Source organism: Narcine bancroftii, chromosome 12, assembly GCF_036971445.1.
Source record: "Narcine bancroftii isolate sNarBan1 chromosome 12, sNarBan1.hap1, whole genome shotgun sequence".
Lineage (NCBI taxonomy): Eukaryota > Metazoa > Chordata > Chondrichthyes > Torpediniformes > Narcinidae > Narcine > Narcine bancroftii.
In genome coordinates, this window is record NC_091480.1 from 9756100 (window position 1) to 9780493 (window position 24394).

Consider the following 24394-nt stretch of genomic DNA (forward strand, 5'->3'; position numbering starts at 1 on the left):
ATAGACTGATTTTATATTCCTTGTCTTTTATTTTTACTCCTTTTATATTATTATCTATTCTTATCAATTCTGCTAGTGGTTCTATAGCTAACGCATAAACTGTTTATTCTTAATGCAGATGTATTAGTTAGGCACTGTAGGTCTCAAGCAACTGGAAAATACACTTATCCAGTATCTCCCAATCCCCATAGATGCTGGATACCAGAGGTTTTACTGTATGTAAAGGGAGCACAGTGATTTTCTGATTTTTTTTTTAAAGAGTTGCAATTGTGCTTGACATGTAGTATTGTGTTAAACTATGATCAATTCAGCCATCAGATGTTGACAATGCACCTTTGTTTTTTCAGCTTATGACCCTCAGCAGATATTTAAGTGTAAAGGTACCTTTGTGGGTCATCAGGGACCAGTTTGGTGTTTGTGTGTCCACTCGACTGGCGATCTGCTCTTCAGTGGCTCTTCAGATAAAACGATCAAGGTCTGTTTTCGATTCTGTTGCAACCTGAGCTTACTTGAGAATGTATTATTTCTCCACAGATTATCATGGCCACATAAAAATTAGAATCATTTTTCAACATACCAATGTATATATTATTCTCAAACTCTTGTTTTCTTAAAACTTTTCTGAGTATTCTGTGCGTTTTTCCTGAAAGTTTTAGCTGTTTCTATCTTCCCCTTTTGATCTGTTTCTTAAACATCTTGCTTCATTTTGTCCCAGTTCAAAAACCTTTTTTAAGTCAGTTGCTTGGTCATATCAATTATTGCTCAACATCCTTTCCTTCCCCTCTACCACCCATCTCTGAGAAATGCAGGGTATTTTTGGACAAAAGGCACTGTACAAATAATTATTTGTTCATCATTTTTTTTTAAAAAGATTGTTCCATCACAGCAACAATGCCTTTGGTGGCTGTTACTCTGTTCTGGAATTCCCACTGTACCTCTTCTAACAGGCTGATTAATCCTCCCTCATTGACCATCTGCCTTAATATCTCCTAATGTAGAAATATAGCTTGGTCACATTCCTCTGAAGTGTCTTGGTTCATTTTATCATGTTTTCTTTTTAAAGATTGATTGATTTGTTAACATTCCTGTTGAAGCTATTACATGAGACTGAGGTGATGTTTGAAACCCGTTTTAGGTATGGGATACCTGTACCACGTACAAGTGCCAGAAGACGCTGGAGGGACATGATGGTATAGTCTTGGCTCTTTGCATTCAAGGGTATGCAATAAAAATTTCACCTCACTTTGGTTCATCTTGCCTGGTTTTGTTTTATTTTAGCTTGGACAATTTTTGATTGTTTACTCTGGAGTGTCAGAGGCTGAGGGGGATACCAGATGGAAGTTTGTAAAATTGAGAGACATAGATAAGGTAGACAGAATCTCCGCTGCCGCCCCCCCTCCCCCCCCCCAAGTCTCCCGGGTAAAAAAAACCAGATGCATTTAAAGGTAGGGAAGTTTAAAGGAGATATCAGGCCAAATTTTTTTTTAATACTCTTGAGTGGTAGGTGCCTGGAACAGGCTGCGAGGGGTAGTAGTGGAAGCAGATATAATAGTAGCATTTAAGAGTCTTCTGGATAGACACATGAATATGCAAGGAATAGAAGAGTGTGCATCATTTTGGGCTGAAGGACCTGTTCCTCATCTTTATTCTAGACCTGTCGAAGGAATCAGTCCAAGGATTGGTTCCAATTGTTATTTCATTTTTTCTGAACTTGACTGTTTTAACTTTTTTCTCCTGATCCTGCTCAATCTGCCTGCAGCTTTCCAAATTGTTGATTACTCAGCCCTATTGCCATTATCTATCAGGCGGAACAGCTGCTCTTTCTTCCAAAATGGAAACAAAAAGCACATTTCCTGGGCTGCTGGAAATCTAATCAGCAAGGGCTGGAAATATCCATCAGGATCTGCGGAGAGAGAAGCAGAGTTAACATTTACGGGCTAATTACCCTTCAGCAGAACTGTTTGAGTTGTAGCCGGAGTCGCTTGCAGAGGTTTCACTTTGTACCCCTGCACCATCTTCCTCATGGACCAATCCTTTCTCCCTCCTCCTCCTCATCTACCTGTCACCTGGAGCAATGTATCTGAATGCACACTGATGTGACCTGTCCACCTCACTGACACCTTTGTCTGGTGCTTCACAGCATCGAATACCAGTATTCAACAAAGATCAGCTCGAATTAAAAATTGGGAAGACTGAACTAATCTAGTCTCCAGCCTCAGCTCTATTGTTCAAATCCTTCATGCATACCATTATTACCCACAATCTTAACCATTTCATTTTTCTCAACAGCCTCTAAACCTGCACATTCTGTAAATTTTAATTTATCTCTAACTCTGTTACCTGTTTCCTTATTTAAGCACATCCCTGTATCTTCTGATCTCCATTGACTCCTGATCTGGTTAAACCTCAGTCTTGACCTTCTCAATTTTGTTTTCAAGCCACTCCATGATCTTGCCTTTCTTCTCGTGAAACTCAACCAACCCAAACAAACCTCTGAATGGCTGAACCTTTAGCCTAATGTCTTGCAGGGGTCTAATTTTCTTCACCTTGTGTTTTGTGAATAGCTTGGAGTTTAGGTTTGTACTGCCAGAAAACTCTCAAACTTTAAAAATGTAGCAGGCTTTTGTGTAAGCACCACACAAGTCGCAGAAATGTGTGAATAAATATTTATTCCTTTTATTGTACTTTCTATTTGATTTGAGGAAAAAATGTTTTGGTAATAAACTACCTGTTCATCTCATTTATTTCTCCTTAAATTTGAATTTTAGTAGTATTTCCTGAGAATCCAAAAGTCTGGGTCAACCCAATCCCTGAGCAGTCTGGAGTTTAGGACTGTGACTGTAGTACAATCGACTTAAAGACTCCTCCTGAAAATGTGTTACTTTGGCAACCTGTTGACCCAACTGAATATTAATCCACTTAACAATGTTTAGGGTGTTTTTTGCCATGTTAATGATGCCATATGTTCCAGTGAACATTTGAATAAAATGTACACATTTCCTTCTAACTTTCCGTTCTAGGAACAAATTGTACAGTGGCTCAGCAGACTGCACAATAATTGTGAGTATGCTAATCAAGTAGGAATCTGTGCGGAACATTTTACATTGCCTGTGTTTTTGGACTTTGTTCAGAGGTACCTTCTCATCCACCGATATGGGTTCTTTGATCGTACCCTGTAGGTTTGGGATGTTCCAGCTTTGCAAAAAGTCAACACCATTCGGGCGCACGACAATCCAGTTTGCACTTTGGTATCGTCACAAAACATGCTCTTCAGTGGCTCGCTCAAAGCGATTAAGGTAATAAATCTTTAGGGAAGTAGCAACCTTCTGGGCACTTTATTATAGTTTTTTTTTTAGGAATGTTATAATCTCTTTGTAGCAACCCAGTCCTACATCTAGAATGCAATTGGTCTCCACCTTTTCTCACCTGCAGATCACCTTGAGTATTCTTTACTTTGCTACATGGGGAAAATGGAGGAACTGGCGAGTTCGAGCCCATCCTATCCAGACCACCCATGGGGGAAAATGGAGGAACTGACGAGTTCAAGCCCATCCTTTCCAGACCACCCATGGGGGGAAAATGGAGGAACTGACGAGTTCGAGCCCATCCTTTCCAGACCACCCATGGGGGAAAATGGAGGAACTGACGAGTTCAAGCCCAACCTTTCCAGACTACCCGTGGGAAGGTGGGGGACTGGCAAGCTTGACTCCCCCTTCGAAGATCACCTTTGGGAAAGTTGGGGGGGGGGGGAACTGGTGAACTGGAGCCTCTTCCAAGACTACCCATGGTAAGGTGGGGGATTGGTGAGCTCGACTCCACCTTCCCCCTCCCCCCCCCACCCTTCTTCCATGCCCACCCCTGGGAAAGTGGGAAGTCTGACTAGTTGGAGCCACTTCCCAGACCATGTGTAGGATTTTTTTTGTTGTCAAACTTGCAACCCTGTTTTACGTGTTATATGAGACAAGAGACGGCGGATTCTTGAATCTAGGGCATAAAACGATCTGCTGGAGGAACTCAGTGGGTTGAGCAGCTTCAGAGGGAGAAGAAAATACACTAGAAAGTAAAGATGATAATTGGGATATCATGGAAATCTGGACTAAAATTAGTCCACCTCTGGTCCAATCTGCCTTTCAACTCCCCACTAATAGTTTCCATTATATCACCTTTACTTGTCAAATTCCATTCCTAGTAGTTTTTGTTTCTGCTTATTACCCTCCTATCTCCAGCTTAACCCTGTTCGACTCGTCTACCTCCACCTCAACCTATTTTCTCTCTTGCTTCTCTCCCTCTTTGACTGGCACCTGCCATTCAATTCCTCCCAACTCCACCCCCTCACCTTCCCGATCTGTCACATTATCATTCACACTTACCCCATTTCACCAATCCCCTAGGGCCCCTGTCTCACCCCTCCTTGCTACAACACTGTCTCTCTCCCTTCTGCATACTGTCTTGAGGAAGGGTTCCAACACAAAGCATCATCCATTCTTTTTCTCCAGCTGATGTGGCTCAAACTGCTTAATATTTCCAGCAGATTTTTTTGTTTACATATTATGTTCTTGATAACAGTAACATTTGTCTTTGCTGTAACAATCCATGGACCCACCAGTGGTTTGCAGTCTACAGGTGAAGAAATACTGTTATAGTAGACATTAAGTCTTGGTCATTCTCCATTTTTAACACACAGTTTCAATGCGATTTATTCCTAAGGTTTGGGACATTGTGGGCACGGATCTAAATCTGAAGAAGGAGCTCACTGGTTTGAATCATTGGGTGCGAGCTTTGGTGGCTTCTCAAAACCACCTTTACAGTGGATCCTACCAAACAATCAAGGTTGGAGTGCCATTCTTATCTTTTCTGTACACAACGCAAACTTCCTATTTTGCTATGCTCTGTTAATCTGGAACAGGACAGCACAGAAACAGGTCTTTCAACTCGTGTGTCTGTGTTGAACACGAAGCCCAAATCAAACTGAAGCTCTGCTGTTTGCACTTGTAAGATATCTCTTCATCCCCTTCACATTCGTGTATTCATCTAGAAGCATCTTAATGTATTTACTCCCACAACTCTCTCTGACAGCTTATTCCAGGCTCCCACCACTGTGTGTGCGTGTATGTATGTGTTTTTTTTTAAATTGCACCGCACATCTTCCTCACTTTAAATGTGTGTCCTCTCGCGTGTGAGGCTTGTACGCTGAGGAAAAGATTCTGATGGTCCACCTTCTCATTGCCCCCTCATGTAAATCTCTGTCAGGTCACCCCCTCAGCCTCTTGAGCTCCAGCCAGATCCTAAGATCGGTTTATTGTCATGTACACAAAATACACCAAGAAGTTTCTCCTTTCTTTGCCTATAAAGGGTCATTGAAGCTGAACAGTACCAGGGGTAGTGGTGGAAGCAGCTACAACAGTAATGTTTCAAAGACTTCTAAATAAACAAGTGAGCATTCAGGCAATAGAGTGGTAGGCATCTTATGCAAGCGGCAGTATTTAATTTAATTTTGGTATCATTTTCAGTGTAAACATCTTCAGTCGGATGGCCTATTTTTGTGTAGTATTGTTCTATGCAAATTAGCAACAGACTACGGGGTTTAAAAAAAAAGTCTTGCTCTGTGTAGCTGGTGTGACCAATACTTGATGCACAATGGGTAGACAGTTTAAGTTCAGATCTGTTGGGTTCAATTTCCATGTGTGCTTTGCGTAGAAAATAGCTCAATTAAATTTGAAAGCTTGCTTGTTAATTATCCAAAAGTATAAGGCCTGATGGATGGGGTGCTAGAGTTGGTACAGATAGTCCTCAACTTACAACCTTGTTCCATTCTGACCGACCAATCATACCTCGAAATGGACAGACGTCAGAAGTATCCATTTTCTCGTTCGTTAAATACAACAAGGCGGCCACAAGGCCAGCTGTCATGAGAGGTTGGCCACCCCTGTCATAGGCCCTATTTTCCATAGGTAAGCCTCTACTTTCACCCTAAAAACACAATTTTTATATTTACATATTATTCTTTGGTCATATGTGTGGATGGCTGAAGGTTGCAAGTCAGAGACTACCTGTATTACAAATTGAATTTCCACATTTCGTTCCAATCTTTGGTCTAGGTCTAAAAAGGAAGGAATCCTACCTGGGGAAATGACCACTAGGAGAAACGGATCTGGGACGCACACCCAGATCTGAGGGTGTCTTGTAATTAAAAGGGGAAAAACACCCAATGATACCAGGGAATGCAACTGAAGATGTGCCTGATAGTGATAACCCTGGCGATCATCCTCCATTATTGTAATTGAGGCAACCGACCGTACTAACTCGACAAGAGAGGATCAATCAAACCAATACTGATACATCCCGGGATTGTAACATCTAGTCCTATACTAGAATGAAAGTACCTGAATTTTGAGAAGTTTTAACCATACTCAAAATAAAACTGTATAAATGTGGACTGTATATTGAGAATTTCAGTTAGAATTGAGCATTGTATATTTCATGAATATAGGGAATCATTCAACAGCTGTAACCTTGCACAAAATTGGCCTTGTTGGTACATTTTTAGGAAATTACCTACATGTACAATTCTCCGCCAACTCTTCCAACAGCAGCAATTTTTGTTTGTAGATTGCAACTATTAGAATGTGATCCACAACCTTTAACAGATGTGGCCCTGCTCACTTTTTCTGAATAGGGGGAGGTTTAAAGGAGTTCCTGCTGATCTAAATTAGATGGAAAGACAAATCTTAGGATTGTGTTGCAAAGCCCACAAAAATTTCTTTCTCATAGAAGCCACCCTCAAAAAAAATGTAAAGTTAAAAACACAATTCTTGTGAAACTCAGCAGGTCAAACAGTGTACTTTATTCTTTCTTTGGCTTGGCTTCGCGGACGAAGATTTATGGAGGGTAATGTCCACGTCACCTGCAGGCTCGTTTGTGGCTGACAAGTCCGATGCGGGACAGGCAGACATGGTTGCAAGGGAAAATTGGTTGGTTGGGGTTGGGTGTTGGGTTTTCCTCCTTTGTCTTTTGTCAGTGAGGTGGGCTCTGCGGTCTTCTTCAAAGGAGGTTGCTGCCCGCCGAACTGTGAGGCGCCAAGATGCACGGTTTGAGGCGAGATCAGCCCACTGGCGATGGTCAATGTGCAGGCACCAAGAGCTTTCTTTAGGCAGTCCTTGTACCTCTTCTTTGGTGTACCTCTGGCTCGGTGGCCAGTGGAGAGCTCGCCATATAACACGATCTTGGGAAGGCGATGGTCCTCCATTCTGGAGACGTGACCTACCCATCGCAGTTGGATCTTCAGCAGTGTGGATTCGATGCTGTCGGCCTCTGCCATCTCGAGTACTTCGCTATTGGAGATGAAGTCGCTCCAATGAATGTTGAAGATGGAGCAGAGACAATGCTGGTAGAAGCGTTCTAGCAGCCGTAGGTGATGCCGGTAAAGGACCCATGATTCGGAGCCGAACAGGAGTGTGGGTATGACAACTCCCACCATGAGTACCAGCCCCCCCACATCTCCATCGGGCACACAAAACTCAAAACGGTCAACCAGTTTACCTATCTCGGCTGCCCCATTTCATCGGACGCAAGGATCGACAACGAGATAGACAACAGACTCGCCAAGGCAAATAGCGCCTTTGGAAGACTACACAAAAGAGTCTGGAAAAACAACCAGCTGTACTTTATATAGCAAATATAAAAAATACATAACCAACATTTCGGACTTGAGCCCTTCATCAAGGTACCTGCTGAGTTTTTCCAGGATTGTGTTTTTACTTCAAACTCCGTGCCTGCAGACTTTCTTTAAAAAAAGGTTTGGTTAATCGTGCCAAAGAACCACTTACCATTCAGATTAGCCCCATGTGGAAAATGCACTGTATGTTAGACAGTATTTGAGAACCCGAAATTGGAAAAAAGAGTGAGGTTTCCAAGTTTGCCTGGATGTACACTGTGATTATAAAGATAACTAAAGCAGAACAAAGTAGACCTTTTCAAAAGCATTAAGTGCCATTCATTAATTATATTTGAAATATTTAATTTCTCAAATAAGCCCAATAATTTCTTATCCTCTGGGAGCTGCACTAATCCTTCCACTTTCTTGGAAGACTAAGGAAATATGGCATGCCCACCCCCAGTCCCTCAACAACTTCCACAGGTGCATTATGAAAAGCATATTCGCTGGGTGTATCACAGTACGATAGGGGAGCTGCTCCACTTAAGATTGGAAGCTGTAGAAGGCAGTGATTGCAGCTCAGAATGTCACGGACACCTCCCTCCCCTCCGTCGACTCTACCTGTGTCTCCCTCTGCCTAGGAAAGGTAGCCCACACACTGAAGGAGCCATCACATTCTGGACACACTCTCTTCTCCCTCCTCCCATTGGGTTGAAAGCTTAAGAGTGTGAAGGCACACACACCCACAGACCTAAAGACACTTTCTTCCATGCAGCCATCAGGGTCATGAATGAGCTCCATAATGGTGCTCTCATCCAGCCCTTGCTTGGTGCTTTTCATTATAATCTTATACCCTGAAATCGTGCTCTTTTCACTGCAACATGTACGCATGTTGATGAACTATTTTACCTTGATTATTTCCTGGAGGTCAAAGAAAATCCACTTTTTAAATGTGTGCCCCACCGTCAACCTTAGTTTGGATTTTTTTTAATCAAATGCTTTTAACTTTCAACTATAATGGACATCTGGATTTTGTCTGCAGATATGGGACATAAGAACTCTGGAATGTGTTCACGTGCTACAGACGTCTGGCGGGAGTGTTTATTCCATTGCAGTTACTAACCATCACATTGTGTGTGGGACGTATGAAAACCTCATCCATGTAAGTAGTTCATGCATCTTAAACATCTTCCAAAAGTTGGAGAACAGACGTTTTACAGTTAGCAAAGGTTTACGACATGATAATCGTCAACACGGTCGATGTCACCGGTACAGTCTGTTCTTTGTTTGTGCTGCCCTTTTTGGCACCTGTGTTACACTTCAGAAGCATTTCATTGTCCGAAGTATAAAACAGAAAATGCTGCAAAATCTTAGCAGGTGGAAACTGAGATAACCGTTTCAGTCAATGTTCTTTCATCAGAAGTGATACAGCCAGTTCTGGGAAAAACAAGGACATTAACTTGAAATATTAATTCTGATGTGGTTAGCACAGCGGTTAGCCCAGTGCTTTCCCAGCAACTGAGACTGAAACGTGCAACGCTGGAGGAACTCAGCTGGTCTCGCAGTGTCCATAGGAGGTAAAGATCTATTACCAGCGGCACGGATGGCGTAACGCCTTTGCACCATCAGCGATCGGGACCGGGGTTCGAATCCCCTGCTATCTGTAAGGAGTTTGTACGTTCTCCTTATGACTGTGGGGTTTTCCTCTGGGTGCTCCGGTTTCCTCCCACCCTTCAAAACGTACTGAGGGTTGGAAGTTCATTTGGATATTTGGGCGTCACGGGCTTATGGGTTGAAAGGGCCTGTTACCATACTGTATGTCTAAAGATAGAAGTTTAAAAGTTTAACAAAAAATCTCTTCACAGATGCTTGGGGCAAGCTGAGAACTTCCAGAATTGTTGCAATACCATGCTTTTTTTCCTCATTTAGTACCTCTTGTATTTTTCTCATGTTATAGTAGGTGGCCATTCAGTCTGTCTGATCTCTGCTACTTCCAATGCCCCATTTATTTCCCTGCATCCTATTCTCCTGACACTTAACGACCTTGGGGGAATATAGACCAGCCATTTAACTGACCTTTTTCAATGTGCCTTTGGCACGTGGGAGGAAACCTATGCACCCAGGGGTAAGCGATGCCGTCACAGGGAGAATATTCAGAACAGGAATTTATTGTCATGAACATGTCACGAAATTCATTGTGAATTCACAGTGCAAACATTACTATAAAATTGCATTTAAAAATAAATAAATTAGTGCAAAAATAGGAGAAAGTGAGGCATTGTTGGTGGTTCATTGTCCATTCAGAAATCTGATGGCAGAGGGGAAGAGGCTGTCCCTGTGTTGCTGGGTCTTTGTCCTCCGGCTCCTGTACCTCTTTTCTGATGGTAGAAGTGTGAAGAGGGTATGGCCTAGGTGGAGAGGGTCCTTAAGGATAGAGGCTGTTTTCTTAAGACACTACCTCTTGTAGATGTCCTTAATAGAATAAAGCCTGTGGATTTTTCTTGTCCTGTGCATTGGCAGCTCCATACCAGACAGTGATGCGGCCAGTCAGAAGGCTCTTCACAGTACACCTGTAGAAATATGCTTGGTGACATATCAAATCTCCTCAAACTCCTCAGTAGGTATAGCCGCTGGCAAGCTTTCTTCATGATTCTTCAAACTCCACACAGATGAGAAAGATCAGGGTCGAACGCAAGTTGCATGAGCTGTGGGGCAGCCACACTACCCATTGCTCCACCTTGCGATGTTCTGAGATTGTCAAAAGAAGCTGCATAAAATGCTATCCTTTTTCTTCAAGGTATGGGATATAGAATCCAAGGAACAAGTTCGAACTCTGACTGGCCACGTGGGCACAGTATATGCCTTGGCTGTGATTTCGACACCAGATCAGACTAAAGTCTTCAGTGCATCTTATGACCGATCGCTCCGGGTAAGCTATGGTCTTGGAAATATAACAGTGAGTTCCTTTATCTTCAGTTTTATGAGAATAGCATTCGTTAATTGAATGAAATTGTAAGTAGATTTTACTCCACTTCCAAAACGCAAGCCATAACTTAATCATGGTTAATGAGGGTGGCACGGTTAGGGTCGTGGTTAGGGCAATGCTATTACAGTGTCGGTGACCTGGGTTTGAATCCACCACTGTCTATAAGGAGTTTGCCCATTCTCCTGTGTCTTTGGGTTTCCTCTGGGCACTCCGGTTGCCTCCCACCTTACGGGGTTTTAGGCTAATCAGGATATTTTGGCAGCTCGGGCTTGTGGGGCTGTCACTAAGCTGCATGTCTAAATTTAAAAAATGAAAAGAAAACAACTAGAGAGTTTAGACTGATTCCTGGGCTATTGGAACTGACATATGAAATGAAATTTAGGGATATTAGTCTTAGATTCACTGGCATTTGAAATGGATGAGAGAAAATCTTGTAGAAATTTTGAAAGGGTAGGGGACGGGTAAGGTGCAGGAAAGCGGCTTCCAGTGGCTGGGAATTCCAAGAGTGGGGTCACCGAGTAAGGGACTAAGCCAGATAAGACTGAGGCGAGAAGAAATTTCTTCTTTCAGTTGTGTCCCTGTGGAATCCTCCATCCTAGAAACCAGTTGAAGCCAAATCAATAAATATCTTCAAGGAGGAGTTAGATATTGTTCTTAGGGCTCAAATGATTGAATGGGTCAGGAAAAGGTGAATTTGGATGATCAGTCATGATTGTGTTGAATAGCCGAGCTGGCTAAAGGGGCTGAGATGCCCATTCCTGCTCCTGAATCTTGTGTGTCTGTGACTAATTACATATTGATGATTTCTTCATATCCTCCGTAGCACATCTGGACAACATTAAGTCCTGCCCAATGGAGCTCCCCTTTTGTTGTATTTTCTCAGTGCTGAGTGACAGATGCTCTGTCACCAAATTTCCACAGAGCTGCAAGGCTCAAGTGGTTTACTTTTCAAGATCTGATGTCTTTGAGACCCAACAGCTTCATTAGCTCTCCCAGTTGTCTCTTATTTTCGCAAAGATGATTCCCAGTCAAGGCTTCCTGCAGGGAACAGACACAGCAAGGAGTATTAGAATTGTATTAAAACCTTGCATGGTTCCAGAGAAACTTGTGGTGTTCTAGTGAGGGTCTTTTTTTAAATCTCTGTTGAAGCAAGACTTGGTCCAACTTGCTAAAAATGTCTTTGTAGATTAATCATTTTCACCTAATTATTCCACAAAGGTATTTTTTTTCTGTCGAGACAATTCTGTATTGAGCGCAGTTCAACAAACTCTGCAGACTCTGGGACAAGTGCAATTTCATAAAAGTACTCAAAAAACTCAGCAGGTCATGGAGCATCTATAGGAAGTGGTTGGTGGGGGGGTGGGGTGGGCGTAACTCACATTTCCAATGGGGCCCTTTGTCAAGGTATAAGCAAGAAGTAGGTAGGTATCTGAATTTAAAAAGTGGGGGGGGGGGAAGGAAAAGGAGTGAGGAATCTGGAGCAAAGGAGACAGGGATAGAGAAAGCGAGAAACTGGGGGAGGAGGTTAACAGAAATGGGAAAAGTCAGTGTTAATTCCGTTTGGTTGGAGAGTGCCCAGATGGAATATGACCATCATAATCTTTTAATGAGCTCTGTGTAGTCCTGGGGAAGTAGGGGTAGAAAAAGAGGATGCTGATATCACACAAGAGACTGAGTGCTGGAAATGAGAGCAAAAACATTCCTGATGACACATCTGGGTCCTGATGACTTTTTCTCCCACAGAGATGCTCCAGCAGATTATTTTTTTGCATTGTTACACAGTGGGAAAGGATCCTGAAAGTTGTACTTTGACACCTTTTCAAGAAATACATTGATTCACTTGACTGAGTCAATAAAATGTCATGATTTGGTGACAGTAATTGCTGTAGAATACAACCATGATTGATGAACTGCGGTAAAAGGTGGAAATAGATATCCTTGAATGGTTTTGTTTTTGATCATCTAAACAATATCGTTACAAATATTGTATCGGAGTGTCCAACGATAATGTCCATGATTACATTTTGTTTTAGGTTTGGAGTATGGATAATATGATCTGTACGCAGACCTTGCTCCGTCACCAAGGCAGTGTCACTGCACTGGCTGTTTCTCGGGGTCGTCTTTTCTCCGGGGCAGTGGATAGCACAGTTAAAGTAAGTGCTTTACTGTACAATAAGGATGTTTTAGCTCCTCTGCTAGGGCCCCTGCAGTTTCTGCGCTTACCTTCCTCGAGGTCTGTGACTGTGGTTTCTGACACGTGTTCCAGTTTTTCCCCAATGTCCCCGTGACTTTGTAAATTTTCCCTTAGTCAAGATAGGTGGCAAAGGAAGCAAGTGGGAATTGATGGAACAATAAGTTGTCGGGGGTTCAAGGAAACAAGGTAATGGGATTGCTCCCTTGGGAACCAGTGTAGATCTAATGGCCAGTTCCTGTGTCATTAAGGTTCAAGGTTCCTTTTATTGTCACGTAATAATATATAAAAATGTAATATACATGATACACTTCTACTTTTATCTGCCATGAGGCAAACAAAGAGTTGCCATGAGCATTGCCCTGCACCCATGACAATAGGAGAAGCAAAAGAGAGTCCCTTCAGGGATGCTGAGTGTCCATGGATTTGTCTCCAGCTCTCCCGCCGCCTCTCAGACTCCTGGCAATCCAGGCTCTAGATCCAAACCTCCGATATGATTAGGAAGCCTTCAGTGCCCGATGTCCTTCGGGAGCCCTTCTTGCCCTCACAAATCCCAGATCTGATACCAGGTCTCCAGCAGCCTGTGTGGGCCCTTCGACCGCAAGTTGCCAGCAGCCTGCGGTCTGGATGGGTCCTTCGAATGCAAGTTGCCCACAGCCTGTGTGGGCCCTTCAGCCACTGAGCCCCTCGCTGGTCCGCTGGCATGGTAGGGTTACTTCCCATTGCTTTTCCTTATCAATGGATGGCCTTCTCCACATTTCTGGTGCCCTTTGTGAGGAATTTTTTAAACATTCTCATAGAAATGGGATATAAATACTGCTAGAAGGTAGGGGCTGGGAACTGATTGGATTGCTCTAAAGGGGGCAAATGGCCCCATTCTGTGTGGCTATGATTCTGACTAGCTGTCTGATGTGAGATATCTGACACGGTTTCCCAGTTCATTGGATGAACTCCATTCCTTTGGTTTTGCAAGGACTCCATGCAGGGTCATTGAGTTGAGTGTATCCTCCTGAACCCATACTGGTGCGTGGCACTGGAGCATGGGCAGGTTGCATAATCAGAATCAGGATTTATTGCTGTGGACGTGTCCCAAATTCCGTTGCTTTGCAGCAGCAATCACAGGGCAAACATTTGTAGAAACCACCTGACCAAATAAATGTTAAAATAGTGGAAGAAAAGGTCAAAGTTAAGGCAGTATCTCATTGCTCATTCAAGAATCTGGTGGTAGCGGGGAAGAAGCTGTCCTCATGCCGTTGAGAGCTTGTCTTCAGGCTCCTGTACCTTTTCACCGAGTGAAGAGGGCCTGGCCTGGTTGCTGGGGGTCCTTGAGGATGCTTTCTTAAAGCACCGCCTCTTGCAGATGTCCTGAATGGAGCAAAGATTGGTGTCCGTGATGTCACAGGCCAAGTTAACAACCCTCCAGATATTTTTCCTGTCCTGCGTGGTTGCAGTGATGCAGCCAACCAGAATGCTATCCATAGTACACCTGTAGGAAGTGTTTGAGAAATCTTTGGTGATGTGCCAAATCTCCTCAAACTCCTCACAAAATGTACATATTGGTGAGTCTTCTTTGAGATTGTATTGACGTGGAAGCTCCAGGACTGATTCTCGGAGATGTTGAATTTAAAGTTCTTGACCTTCTCTGCTGTTGACCCCTCAGTGAGGAGTCTGACTTCCTCCTGATGTCCACAATCATCTCCTTGGTTTTGCTAACACTGAGTGCAAGTTTGTTGATGTGACCCCACTCAACAAGCTAGATCCATCTCCCTGCTGTACCCTTCCTCATTGCTGTCTGTGATTCTGCTGACAACTGCGGTGTCATGAGCAAATTTGTAGATAGCATTGGAACTGTGCCTGGCCACCCAGTCATGGGTGTAGAGTGAGTCGAACAGTGGGCTAAGCACGCATCCTTGAGGTGCGCCTGTGTGAATCGTATCTATGAAGACATTTGCTGAAATTCTTTATTTGCCAGGAGCCTGCTAACATTTTCATTTTCTCCCTTCCAGGTCTGGACCTGTTAGGACGCAACATCTTCTAAAAGCACTGCAGCAGTCTGGCTTGACTTTCTAATGTGGAGATTTGTGCTCAAATGAGAGAAATGCCACCTCAAGTTGGCTGACACTGTGCAATCTGTTGTAAGATTGCTGTCCAATTTATTTTTTTTTTAAAGTCATACCAGCATGGTGGGCGCTGAAAGACACTGCATCCAGATTTACAATGGGGAAATGACACTTCCAAGTTGCCAGTGCACTCTAGTTAACAAAGTTCTCAAAGGAACTAAACTGATTGACAGCGGTTTAGATGAGCACAAGATGGTCTAAGATGTGCACCATAGACTGGCCTTCATAATTTTGTATGTACAAGTGTGTTAGTGAATATTGGTATAAAGAGCCTGTGTTCAGGAGCTCGCATCTGAACAACCAAATGGTCCGGAACTATTCTGCCCTATTGGAAATTAATCCTGCTGGAGAATCTTTTGTGGCACTCTAAAGTGCAGTCAACAGCAGCAAAATGTGTGGGTGACTGTATCTTTAAATGGCCATGCAGTCTCTGCATGTTACTTGGTGCTGTTTGAAATGCGCACCCGCAGAACCGCTACTTCATGAGTCGCAGGCAAGTGAAACCTTCAACCCATGTATTAGCCAACCTTCATTTGATCCGTATATACTTTTTACAAGAACAATTTGTACAATTGCAAGCCAGGATGGTCATTGATGCTGTGATCCCTTTACCTTCTGAATACATTCTTAAAGCAAATTGTCGCAAACAGCTGTAATGAGGTACGATTTCTTCACCATTGCTTCCTCGTTTGGTAAATCCAGTATTCCAAAAAACATAATTTGCCAATGTTCTAAACAGCTGAGACATGACAACAATTTCACATTGAAAGTAATATCTACTGCTGCTATGTGCTCACTCCTGTTTTATAGTGGTTAAATAAGGACCTTTACCTAATTGCTGTTAGAATTAAAATTAGCAAGGCTTTAAAATCGGGCAGGATGCGGCAAGCTTTTTGAACAATCAGTGTTGTGCAATTATTGATTTTTGACATACTGTAAGTGAATTTTGATGGGATGATTAAGTGATGTGAATAGGAAAATGGAATCGTTCGTAGTCCATTTCTGTTTGTTTTCAAAATTTGAAAATCTTTCCTCCCGAATGGACCTCCCACAAAACTCAGTGAGTGAAGTACAGAATGGTTCAATAATGAGCCACAGTTTCCGGGTAAAGTCAGGTCAGCCAGGGTATCAATGAGGGTTGTTGTATTTGCCCTCTCTCTCTCTCGCTCTCTCTCCCCCTCCAAAAATTAGGAGAGCTCAAATTCGTCCAGGGTTCCCACTCTGGATTGATATCTAGCGATATTCATCAGAAATATTGCATTTGTATGGATTTTTGCCTGAAAGCACGAGGAAGAAGTTTAGAGACTAGACTCCGTGGGACAAAGCACATTGGTACCTCAACAAAGTCAACAACTTGAGAGAGTTTGAGGAAAGAAGTCGTGTGAAAGGCTCCAGTTTTTCTTCGTGGATACCGGCTTCGGAAGATAGCAAAAAAAAATAATGCACAGTCCACCAGGAAGTGGCTTTTCACACTGAGGAGTGCCCTGGAGCTGATATACAATGCGAATTATGCATTTGTGTGCAAAGCTGCCTCTTCCGCACAAGAAACCTCTGCTGCTTTCCATCACGATGTACAGTTTACTATTAAATATAGTAAAACCCTTCAGATATGGTGCAATCTTTAATGCAGCAAAGCACCTATCTCTCAATATTCAGTTGTCTTCAATGTTATATGGCAGATGATTTGAAAAACTAGAAGACACAGTCTAGAACTTAAACTTGTTCAGCTGCTCTCTATTAAAGTACATCTAAGTTGTTGGCTTCTGGGAGTTAGAAAAGATCAATGAACATAGGACAAGGAGGGATCCACCTGCTACAAATTTGACTATATCAAATATTTCAGTAGGAATCATTTATATAAATATCATGTGATTTAAGATTGTGAATGAAAATCAATATTCAATAGCCATGTTCAGGATATTGAATGTTAACTGTGTACATGAGAATTACAGTTGGACATTTGTTGTTTACAACACAAACATCGGTTTCAACACAAATGATTGGAAGTATCCACAGAGTGTATTTGATCGAGATTAGCCTGTTTAAAAGTTTTTGTAATGAGATAAGTGCCTAATTTTTAAAGCCCACTGTACCTGCATTTAGCTCATAAACACCAGTCACTGCATTAGTTGTTTGAGTCTACCTGAACGAGTTGGGTACATGTTACAGTTTATCATGGGTGCTCTAGGTGAGAGAGTGTTTATTGATGTTGAACGCACAGGGTAACCAGCAGCCCCAACCCATACAACTAAGATATGGCGTGTCTATGTATACTAAGAAAACTGCAGCTTAGCTGGTGTTGCACCTGTTGAAGGGCTGCTTTCATGCGACTTTAAATTCTGCATTGCATGCGTATACAGATTTAGCATGGATGTATTTTATATTGGAACAGGATGTCTGTCTTAAATGCCTATTTTTAAAATCTTAAACATTTTAAAGAATTTTCCATTTGGAAAAACTGCAGAAAAGGGCAAAGCAGAAAGGGGTGCCATTGTTTTGGTTTGTGGAGTTATCCAGAAATGTCTAATTTGGTTTATTTTCAGGATTTCAGTACTTGAAAGCCAGCAGACCCTTTACCTGCTTAAAAATGGGATTTGAACCATTCTTTTGGGCTATCACTGAAGCGTTCAATTGAAACAAAATTAATTTGTTGCCAAATGCATTCCTGATCAATGTGTGGGTTTCAGTTTGCCATTCCAACCCATTCTTGCTTCCAGAGTTGCCTTTTGTCATAGGGCAGTACTTTCTGAGCCAATCAATGTGGCTGGTCAGCAATGCATTAATCAAGGTGCCATTATAATTTGTGTACAAAGCCCCCAGTCTGCTGGGCGACTGCAACATTAAGTCATAGCTGCTGTCAACCACTTCAAGAATGTTCATCCATTTATCCTCTGCGTCAAGCATTGTCTGGTACCCAAATAATCTAGAGAAGTAACCAAAGCTCCTTTCAATAATTTTGCACCTGTATTATGTTGAGGAGATTGTGAAACTGATGTGTTATGTGACTGTAGATTTTTATTATTTTGTTAAACTATTTAAAACAATAAATCATCCTCCTGACTGTGTGTTTTATTTTAAATGTGTCAAGGATTGAATTTGCCATGTATAGTAATTACTTCATCTATCAGATGGGATAATGTCGGAAAATACCAGGCTTAGTTACAGTGGTCTGTGTACAGATCCGTTGTCCAGACCTCAGGAACCAAGTAACAAGCCCACAATGCTACCACACCCCAGAGTAGAATTGCTGTAACTGGACCTCCTGCAATGTTAGCCTCCAAATTTAATGGAAAATACACTCTGGCATCTTGCTCTATGCTCTTTCATCACTAGCCAGGAAAGTAATCTCGTGAGCCTGCAAACCAGAATGTGCAAATGATTTCCAAGGCTGTCCCGAAGAAATGCTGCCTTTTGAATGAAATTGTAAGCCATGGCAGCTCACTGGAAACACCATATGGTTTACCTGAACGAGCAGGTAGGACAGCTCTTCTTATTGTTTGCAAAAGTTTGATTTTTTTTTTCTCTCTCTTATTGGGTATTTGCATCTATTTTAGGACTGAAATGATCTTTTGGGATGGAGCTGTTAAATGGTTGTGCGGTCTGCTACTGCAATATATAGTGAGAGAAGACCTTATTACTCTTCCGTTCTGATAATCCATGACGTAGTTCTGTTGTTTTGTGTTGTCTGATGCATCAGTTCCTGATAATAAACAACTACATTTTAGTAGCATAGAGTCATGGAGCTCAAAACTCTTTCACAACTTGTCCATACTGTCAAGGCTGGTCCCATTTGGCCATATTCAAGATTCCTTTATTGTCATGTAATAAAGACAGTGCAATATTACACAGAATTTGCTTTCATCTGCCACAAGGCAGACAGATTCGCCATCGCCTGTCGCACCTTTTATAGTCAGAGAAAGGGAAGCAAAAGAGAGTCCCCTCCAAGTCCCTGAGCGTGGATTTACATCCAGCACTGCTGCAGCCTTCACAGTCACACACAGTCCAGTCCAAACCATCAGCTGCCCAAGCTCCAGATCCGAGCCTCTAACACAAGCAGGGAACCCCGGCACCCTCTCGTCTTCTAGTTCCAATACCTGGTATGTCTTCAGCCAGTCTCGAACAATTCACAGCCTGGTGCAAATCCCTCGACCACAGTCACCTGCAGCCTGCGGGAGTTCCTCGCCTCAAATTGCCAACAGCCCACAGCCTGTGGGTTCTTCAGCCTCAGAACCCCTCACTGCTCTGCTGCCATGTTCACCGTCCCGTGGGTCGTCTCCTCTGCTTCTTCTCAAACTGGGTGTTCTCCCTGTTTTCTGGTGCCCTGCACCAGTCCTCTGCTCCCCCGGAGTCTGCAACCTTTTGCGGCTGCTGCCGATCACAGCGCCACCATCTTGGGCGCAGGCCCCGCGATTGCAAAATTTTTAAATAAAACCACCGTCCACTCCATCAACAGGCAGTTTAAAACCTGTACGGAGCTGACGTCACTTGGACTGTGTGGTTGGAGCCTGCTGGAGCGCTGTGTCTCCGCTCCCCAGATCTGCAACCGCGGCACTGCTTTTGTTATTGCAGCTCTGGCAGCGCCACCATTTTTCCTTTCAACCTTTCCCATCCACGTTCTTGTGGAGAAAAGTCCCAGCCTCTTTTAATAATTCAGGCCTACCAGTCCTGTTCCTGTTTTCTGCATCCTTTCCCGCATAATATCTTTCCTGCAACTGGGTGACAAAAACTGCAAAATTACACTATGTTCACTCTCATGTACAACTCCTTCAGTTGTAACATGATGTTCCTGCTTCTGTACTTGCAAAGGATTGAATTGTTTACTGTTACAACAGGGACAGAGTGAAAGGCTCAGTTTGACATCCCTTCCAGGCAACTTGCAAAAAGTTGCCCCGCTCCAGCCCAATTTTAGATGCACAAAAGAGCTTACAGAAAACCCAGATTAACTGTGACAATGGTATAATTTAACGTGGCTTTGGTGGTTCACCTGCTCACTGATTACTTGGGCTGATATTGACAATTGTTTGACCACTGCCCTTGTGTGGAGCAGAGGAAAATTCGTCTTGTATTCGTCTCAACCCTGTTGAGTTCCATTAGAATGTAAAGCGGTATCAAAGTAGAATTTGGTTTTTATCATTTCTTGTTCCCTCTTTGCCCTCTAAAGTAGATGGCAGATGCTGGAATCTGGAGCAAAAAAGTATCTGACGGAAGAACTCAGTTGAGCAGTATCAGTGGGGGACGCATGGAGGAATTGTCGACATTTTGGTTCTAACCCGTTCAGCTACATACAGAGTAGAAATTCAAACAGTTTAGTAAAAACATAACACTGGAGAAACTCAGTTGGTCAAACAAGTGTACTTTATAGAGCAAAGATAAAATTGGTTATGGTTGAGCCCCTCATCCAGGTATAGACAAAATGTGGGCAGGCACATTTGTTTGGGTGAGCACCTGCCCACATTTTGTCTATACCTGGATGAGGGGCTCAAGCCCTAAACATTAGTTTTGTATCTTTATCTTTGCCACCTAAAGTCCACTGTTTGACCTGCTGAGTTTCTCCAGCATTTTGTTTTTACTTCAACCACGGTGTCTGGAGACTTTCGTGCTTTACATCTATAGAACCATAGAATGCTGTTACACTGAAATCAGGCCTTTTGGCCCTTCTAGTCTGTGGCGACCATCATTTCGCTAGTCCCGTTGACCTGCTCCCACTCCATAAGCCTCCAGGCCTCTCCCATCCATGTATTCATTCTTAAAACACAAAATCGAGCCCGCATTCACCACATCAGGTGGCAGCTCATCCCACACTCCCACCACTCTCTGAGTGAAGAAGTTCCCCCTAATGTTACCCCTAAACTTTTTCCTTTCATCTTAAAACTATGGCCTCTCATATTTATCTTCCCCAATCTAAGTGGAAAAAGTCTATTCGCATCCACTCTGTTTCTACCTCTCAAAATCGTAAACCTCTATCAAATCTCCCTCATTCTTCATTCCAGGGAATGAAGTCCTAACCTGTTTAATCTTTCCCTGTAACTCAACTCCTGAAGACACAACAACATCCTAGTAAATCTTCTCTGCACTCTTTCAATCTTACTGATATCCTTCTGTAGTTTGGTGACCAGAACTGCACACGATATTCCAAATTTGAATTCACTTATGTCTTAAACAACTTTAATGTAACATCTCAACTCCTATACTCAATACTTTGATTTATAAAGGCTAGGATGCCAAAAGCTTTCTTCACAACCCTGTCCACCTGCGACACCCAGATCTCTCTGTTCCTCTGCACTCCTCGGTGCTCTATCATTCACTGTGTATGCCCGACCTTGGTTGGCCCTTCCAAAATGCATCACCTCACACTTGTCTGCATTAAACTCCATCTGCCATTTTTTGGCCCATTCTCCCAATTGGTCCAGATCCCTCTGCAAGCTTTGAAAATCTTCCTCACTGTCCACTGTGCCTCCAGTCTTAGTGTCATCAGCAAACTTGCTGATCCAACACAAAACAACAATGGACCCAACACAGATCCCTGAAGCACACCACTAGTCGCAGGCCTCCAATCTGAGAAGCAACCATCTACTACCAACCTCTGTTTTCTCCCACACAGCCAGTTTACAACCTCTCCAAGGATACTTCGTGTTATAACTTGAACTAACCTTCCATGTGGGACCTTGTCGAAGGCCTTACTAAAGTCTATGTAGACAACCTTCACAGCCTTTCCATCACCTACCTTTTTGGTAGACTCCTTGAGAAACTCTAAAAGAATGGTTAAATGTGACCTACTACGCACAAAGCCATGCCTTAATCAGCCCATGACTGTCCAAAGACCTATATATTCTGTCTCTCAGAACTCTTTCCAATAATTTACCTGCAATTACCTTTTTGCAGCCTTTTTTGAAAAATGGGACAGCATGAACCATCCTCCAATTCTCTGGCACCTTAACCGTGGCAAAGTTCATTTTGAATATATTAGTCAGGGCCCCTAAAATTTCTACACTAGTCTCTCTCAAGATCCGAGGGAATATCACATCCTGTCCGGGTGGTTTATCTACCTTTATTCACCTCCTCCTCCTTAATCTCCATCTATTCCATGACCGTTTGTTTCCCCTCCTTCCTCGTGCACCATGCCAGTTTTCTGAGTAAATACTGATGCAAAAAAAAACTGTTTAAGATCTCCCCCATTATGGTATGCTCCACTAATTACCGTTTTCTTTTAAAAAAAAAGGTTATCCCTCAGGGTCTCATTGAATTTCTCTCTCTCTCTCCCTCCACACACTGCCCCCCACCTTAAACCTATGTCCTCTGGTTACCCATTCCCATACTCTGGCCTATCGGCTCCCTGCAATCATCCAGTCTATTCCTCTCATACTTGCGTGCATTTAATGAGGGAAAAGGGGCCCTGTTTAACTTTCATTTGAAAAGAATTAGAATGGGAAAGTGCCAAAATTAGATCCCAAGTGTGGGCCTTGATGTGTATATCTAAGATCTTGGTTGCTGTGGAACTAAACTAGGTGAAGTACATGCATTTAATAAAAAAGTAATGTTGAGAACATGCTTACCTGGCTGAAATTTACAGATAAATCAATATTTATCCCAAGGTAAAACCCAGGACTCTGTTGACATCAGTGGTAAAGAGAAGAAACACGCAAATGCTGGAGGAACTCAGCAGGTCAAACAGTGCCTTTATGTAAGCAAAGGTAAAGATGCATCTCTAAGCTACTCATTCACTTCTGTTTTGAAAGCTTGTGTGTAGTGCCACCGACATTGTAACAGTGACTAAACAAACTTCCATCGTGTTTTCATTGACCGCAAAGTGCTTTGGGGCAGTCTGAGACTGTGAAATATGCTATCAAGAGGTACTGGTAAATCTTTTAAAGAAAATCTAATGTTTCAAGGAAATAGGTCAGATGAAAATTAATTTCCTTATGGTAACTGCTTGTACTATACTTTGACAAGGTTTATTAGTTTTCAAGACCAGATAAAAGCGGTCTTCCCCCATTACACCCACCCCTACCCCAATGGATTATGCCCTATACTTATCCCAAGTCTCCTTGCTACAGTCTCAACATTATTTCATATGTGTCTAATATGTCCTCCTCCTCCTCTGTCTGAATTCTGTTTAAGTCTCCTCTGGGCTTTTTGTGTACACTTTCCAGCCAAGTCTGCTTCTTAACATCTGTGTTTCCATGTCTCCTACAGCAACAAAGGTTGAGGTTGCACAGCTGTGGCTTTGGGAGTTACTCACTACTGGTTAGAATAGTCCCACTCAAGGTAATGCTTATCTTCTGGCTGCCTTTTACATTCTGGGCTATACCTCAACCTTAGAATAACCCTTAACCTTCACATTTACTGGAGCTGTGCGATCAGTGCCGTTTCAATTTTCATGGGAAAATATCCTGCTCATGATGTCGTTATGTTTCTCTCATTTTATTCCAATTTATTGTTGTAATTTATACTTCCATCTGTGGATCGAGTTTGGATTCACTTGGTCAATGGACACAAGAGCATTGTTAGATCATCAGGGATTGGTTCTGGCATCCTTTATCTTGAGTCTAATATCCTTTCCTGGTCTAAAATCTATTGTCCATCTTGAACGTTGCCAATTGCTCAGCACCCTCAGTTCTCTTAGTTGTGCAGTCACAGAATCAGACAACATAGACAGGCTCTTTGGCCCTACCTGCCTATGGTGTTCTGGGCTAGTCCCATTTGCCTGCCTTTAATACACATTCTTCCAATCCCTTCCCCCTGTCATCTGCCCAAATGTCTTGAATATTGTAATTTTACCTGCTTCTATTGGCTTTATTTGGCAGAGTGACAAAGCTGCTCCTCAGGTGCCTCTTAAATCTCTCTCCTCTCACCTATGACCTCTCATTCTAGAATTTTCCATCCTGGGAAATGGACTGTGAGCAGTCACTTTATCTGCTGAGTAGAAAATATAAAATCCATTTCTGCCAAAAGTTCTTCCCACCTTTGTCCCAGACGGATGCTTGTTAACTCGAGATTCTTTTCCATAATTATATCCTTCTTTAGAGTCACAACTGCAAATAATACTACACCTCTAATCTTAATTCATATTTAATTGCAACAAGTATTCTTTTTTGTACTCCAACTTTCTGCCTTTGAGATCTAGGTCGAGGCATATTATCAAGAAATTCTGGAAACACTAAGCAGGTTATAGAAAGAAGTGTGAAAGAGAAAAGAAGTTGCAGAGAGGGTGAGGGATGGATGGATTCTTTATTCCCGAGCTATGGGTTCCCCTCGACGTGGTTGACGGGACTCTTGATCACACCTAATTTATTATATGTAAAACTACTGTCATCATTATTACTTCCCTCTTCACTGTGTCCTGATTCAGGATCTTTCCCACCTCACCGGTACTGCTCGATCTACTGACTTCCTCCAGTAGTGGAGGATTTGTTGCAGATTTTCAGCATCTGCAACGTCACCTC

The 24394-nt window shown here is 42.7% G+C and overlaps 1 protein-coding gene across 3 annotated transcripts in view; it reads left to right on the plus strand.

Moving 5' to 3' along the window:
• Positions 1 to 18016, plus strand: part of traf7 (TNF receptor-associated factor 7) — a 56179-nt gene extending 38163 nt beyond the window's left edge. For all 3 annotated transcript variants that reach the window (XM_069907331.1, XM_069907332.1, XM_069907333.1), the window contains 9 exons: positions 348 to 475; positions 1136 to 1218; positions 3021 to 3060; positions 3180 to 3296; positions 4708 to 4830; positions 8697 to 8816; positions 10452 to 10583; positions 12674 to 12793; positions 14838 to 18016. In XM_069907331.1, coding sequence (XP_069763432.1) covers positions 348 to 475; positions 1136 to 1218; positions 3021 to 3060; positions 3180 to 3296; positions 4708 to 4830; positions 8697 to 8816; positions 10452 to 10583; positions 12674 to 12793; positions 14838 to 14852 — 878 coding nt within the window. In that variant the 3' untranslated portion in view covers positions 14853 to 18016. The remainder of the gene's footprint in view (positions 1 to 347; positions 476 to 1135; positions 1219 to 3020; positions 3061 to 3179; positions 3297 to 4707; positions 4831 to 8696; positions 8817 to 10451; positions 10584 to 12673; positions 12794 to 14837) is intronic.
• Positions 18017 to 24394: the final 6378 nt, after the last annotated feature.